Genomic DNA, 4,579 nt, shown 5'->3' on the forward strand with positions numbered 1-4,579 from the left:
GCCTCTGTAATCTACAGTCTCTGTAATTGCCTCACACGGGCGCCATTTTCCGGCCATGTTTGGATTCAGTACCGTTTCACCTTAACCATTGTCAATAAAAAAAGTAGATTTCATTCAAAGTCAAAAACATGTTAGCATTTGAAGTAATTTTACTGCAAAATACAAAAAAATGGAATAAAAATTCAAGTCACAAGACCGCTCACCAAGAAAAGCAATATTACGAAAAAACATGCACCATTTACCCCTCTACTAAATCTAATTGCATCCGGCGAAATCATGCAGTGCAAAAATGCTAGTCTTTGAAGACGAATGTAAGCTGAAATAAAGAAAAGAGAGAAAAAAACTTCCCAATGAAGCCCCAACGGACCTGTCCTGTTTCTAGTAGTGCATGTAGATTGTAGGTCCTGCAGTCACAGCATCTGGCGCTGGATGCTGGGCGGTATAAAATCTCGTGCTGCTCGGTCTGTGCTGCGCTCGGGTACCCGTTGCAATGAACGGGGGCTACATTAAATGCAATTATGGACTTCCTTCTGTGAAATGACTGAACCTTACGGAAACAATGCAGGAAGAATACATACAAGTAAATTATCTCATCTAATGGAAACTAAAGACTCAAATAGAACGTACATATGCGCGGTGCAGAGCAGTGTTTGAAACTAGAAAGTGACATGATCCTCTATGATTAGGTTTTTTGCTGGAACAGCATAGCTCTTTAGATAGAGGTAAAAAAAGATAAAACTTCTATATTTAATTACGTTCGGAATGTTCCATGCATGGCATTCTTTTTGCAACGTAATTAAGGTATGCTTCGAGTATTCGTAGATATTCGTTCATTCGTAGATATTCGGCTTTCAATGTTAATACAGCAGGAACATCGCCCGACCAGGGTTCAAACTCAAGAGTTTATAGCGACTTAAAATCTCCCTATTATAATTCGGAACTTGAGTGTCGCAAAAAAACCATAAATGGCAGGATTGCAGCATTTTTATTCAGCTTTAAGTTTCGCAGTATTGCACCATTGCATTTCTCTGGTTCTGATAAAATCTCTTTTTTCCTTATATGTCTCACCCAGTTAGCTTCGGGGTACCATGTTGGTCTAACTAGCCAGTCGTCGTATATTCGAATCTCGGCTGGGTAGTGCTGCTAGAATCCAGTAGGATCGTTTCACTAGCCTTGTAATTGTGCTGTACTCTAATAACCGGCTGCGAAGTCTGTCGATAAAAAAAGGGTCATCTTAATGGCGTTTATACCCAATGCTTTGCCTTATGGCTCATCATTCCCTGCACAGTTGAAGATGTGACTGGATCTGCATGGTCTTACACTTTGAATGCATTTATTTAGCACTGTTGACTGTGCCCCCGCTTTGTAGAAGTCGTTGATTTATTTTCGGAATGTTAGAACACTGAGAATGAGAAGTCGTTATTGGACAATTGCCCAAACATTTTTAATGTGCCGAAACTCCAGATAGTTTGGAGCGTCCATCTTTTTTGACACTACATCGACATTATTAACTGCATACCACTCCAGCGCCACTTTGGGGTAATGACAGCTATTGACCAAACTCGTGATTTTGGTCATGACCTTGAAATGCGGTCAGTTCCTTTCCTTTCTTTCCACTCTTCCCTTCCATTTCTAAAAAATCATTCTTCATTACTTTCCCTTGCCGTCCCTTCATCAATTGTAGAATCATCGTTTCAAAAAAATATTAATATATGCCTGACCGCATTTCAATGTCATGACTAAAATCACGAATTTGGTCAATTTCATAGGAACGGAGCCTTTCTCCGAAGACCCGCGCTGAGAAACACGGACTAACACACAAAAGATAGGAGTCACAACGACAATTTGTTAAGCGTAGGGAATGCTAACAAGCGATGGAGAGGGCTTGGAAAAACTATCAAAGTATTGCCCTGACGGAGGATTTGACCAAATATCGACGAGCGCGGAATGAATTGACCACCATCCTGCTGAGGAAAAAGTGCCAGAAGGAGAACAGAAAGCGTGAACAGCTAGAACAACTCTTCCGGGCGAATGACACACGCAAGTTTTACGAGAAGGTAACCAAACTCGTTAGGGCTACACAATGAAACCTTGTATGTGTAAGGATGAAGGAGGGAAGCTAATAACAAACGTGCGCGAGGTGGCCGACATGTAGGAGCACTTCTTCGATGAGCATCTGAATGGCGATATAACAGAAGAAGACGCAACGGAAATTAACCTAGGAGCACCTACAAACGATAACAGCAGACCGGTCAGTTAAAGGATAATAGAGCCACCGGAAAGGACCGACTCCCGGCAAAACTGTATAAAAATGGCCAGGAACTGTTATCAACGGCACTTCACTGGATAATTTCAAGGATTCGGGAGGAGGAGAAACTACCGGAGGAGTGGATTGAAGGTGATGTTTGTCCCATCTACAAAAAGGGCGATCGTCTAGATTGCCGTAATTGCCGCGGTGTTACGCTGGTCAACGCCGCCCACAAGGTGCCCTCCCAGATTTTGAGAGGAACGATCTTCAGCAAGAGTAACGAACTCCTAGCTTCGTTGTGCGCGGCTTAGATGTTCTGCTTGAGCTGCAATGGCTTTTCAACTTTTAATCTCTTCAAACTTTATGTTTTCGGCAGGACAGTCATACGGCAAAGCAAACGACACTTATTTATTCTATGCCCGACGTTTCGATGTATTTAACATCTTTTTCAAGGAGTTCTACAACATAAAATAACATAGTTAACATCATTTCTAAGATATAACAATAGAACGTCATACAGAACCACGTATCGTATTTTGTCTGGTGGCTTCTGTAGAAGGTCTGAACTAGTCACATTGATAAGTAATACTAGCATTAACCGAGCTTAAAATATAATAATGTTGAATACAAAATTATTATTAAATCGATTTGTGCCTAATGCATCGAACAAATTCAAAACTCACTGTATTCGAACGAAATTCTTGCGGATCGTTTTAACATACACCCTGGCTGAATCGGTACACTATTTGGCTATGGCTGCTGTGATGGTTGAATATTCTGTGTAAAGGGGCGTTGTGTATTGATGCTGTTGCTTGTTATTGCGTGTGTGCGTGTTGAGTGAGAAGTTTGTTTTGCTATGTTAGTTTTGATAGTGTGTAAGATTGCAGCGTATGTGGAGCTAAGGCAGTCAACATCTGATCGCTTGTTAACTGTATGATCGGTGTTTGTTATGTGACAAACTTCCAAAATCGGCAGTGCTGTTTGGCGACGATGTTGATCAACTACTTTCGTTTCGTCTAGCGCAAAACGGTGCTGAGTGTCTATGCAGTGCGCAAGCAAAGCAGTTTTTTCTCTCATGTTGTTTAGTTCGTGAGTTACAGTTGGATTACTTCGGTTTGTTACATCGATCAGCGCTTCCATCTGTTTGATGTTCGATCGATGATTACTGATGCGTTTTTTTAGTTGATTTGAAGTTAATCCGACATAGCTGGCTTGACAATCCCGGCACGGTATGCGGTAGATAACATTCGTTTTCATCTGCGTTGGAATGTTGTCCTTTGTGTTGGTAAACAGTCTTTTAACACTAAAATCGTTTCTTGTTGCCAAAATGATGTTAGGGAAATCCGTCCGAAACGTTTTTTTCAATCGATTGGTTAGTTGTTCTACGTAGATTATCGGTTTGTAAATAATTGCTTCGGGTGATTGTGCTGGAACGACAACGGCTTGCGATGTGGTGGTGTTTAGGCAACGGTGAATGAATGTTGTGGGATAGTGGTTGATCTTTAGCTGCTGCTTGATTATATCGTTTGTAGCTTCCTCAGTCAGGTTTGTACTGAACTCTCGCACTCGACGGATGAAGTTGGTAACCATGTTCGTCTTCATATGTAACGGATGGGTTGAAAAATAGTCAATGAAGCGGCCTGATGCCATTGGTTTGCAGTACCACTCAGTTTTGATTGATTGGTCTGGTTGACGTATTACAACCATGTCGAGAAATGGTAGTCGCTGATTTTGTTCTATCTCACAGGTAAATTGCAGGTTGCTGTTATATTGGTTGAATGTGCCGAGGACCTCTTCTACTTTGTCTGCTGGTAGAACAAGAAAAAGATCATCCACGTACTTTTTTATGACAGGTATCTCGTATCGTATCTCCTTGATGACGTTTTCCAAGAGCATTTCCATGACCAGATCCGCAACAGTGGGGGAGATCGGATTCCCCATTGCAGTTCCGAATATTTGTTTGACATATTTACCTTTGTATGAAAAGTAGCTACATTCCAAGCAAAACGTAACTATTTCGATGAATAAATCCAAGTTTATTTTGGTATTTGGCTTGATGCTTTCCCATCGCTGGATGATCGTATGTATTACCAGTTCGCGTGGAATGCAAGTGAACAGAGAAACTACATCAAATGAAACCAGAATATGGTTTTCTGGTACACAGACTCTATTAATATAGCTGCAAAAGGTGAAGGAGTCGATAATATTGTATTCACTGTGGATGGATGCTCTCAGTATGCGGCCTATGTACTTTGACAACATGTACGACGGCCCACCAATGTTCGGAACAACTGGTCGAAGCGGAAGATTTGTTTTGTGGACTTTTGGAAG

At 41.3% G+C, this 4,579-nt stretch overlaps 1 protein-coding gene across 1 annotated transcript; it reads right to left on the minus strand.

Annotated features, from left to right (window-relative positions):
• Positions 1-1,100: 1,100 nt before the first annotated feature.
• Positions 1,101-4,189, minus strand: LOC128740250 (uncharacterized). Its single transcript, XM_053835785.1, has 2 exons — positions 3,347-4,189; positions 1,101-1,211 (listed from the first exon to the last, which is right to left on the minus strand). Exons 1-2 carry the CDS (start codon positions 4,187-4,189, stop codon positions 1,101-1,103), a joined length of 954 nt encoding a protein of 317 aa, XP_053691760.1.
• Positions 4,190-4,579: the final 390 nt, after the last annotated feature.

This window comes from Sabethes cyaneus, chromosome 3 (assembly GCF_943734655.1).
Source record: "Sabethes cyaneus chromosome 3, idSabCyanKW18_F2, whole genome shotgun sequence".
Classification (NCBI taxonomy): domain Eukaryota; kingdom Metazoa; phylum Arthropoda; class Insecta; order Diptera; family Culicidae; genus Sabethes; species Sabethes cyaneus.

Excerpts from the sequence above, each read along its gene's own strand:
- LOC128740250 (XM_053835785.1), bottom strand. The coding sequence starts at position 4,189 with ATGGGGAATCCGATCTCCCCCACTGTTGCGGATCTGGTCATGGAAATG. Across the intron at positions 1,212-3,346 it reads CAAACCGAAGTAATCCAACT|ACTTCGCAGCCGGTTATTAG; the intron begins GTAACTCACGAA and ends TTTTATCGACAG.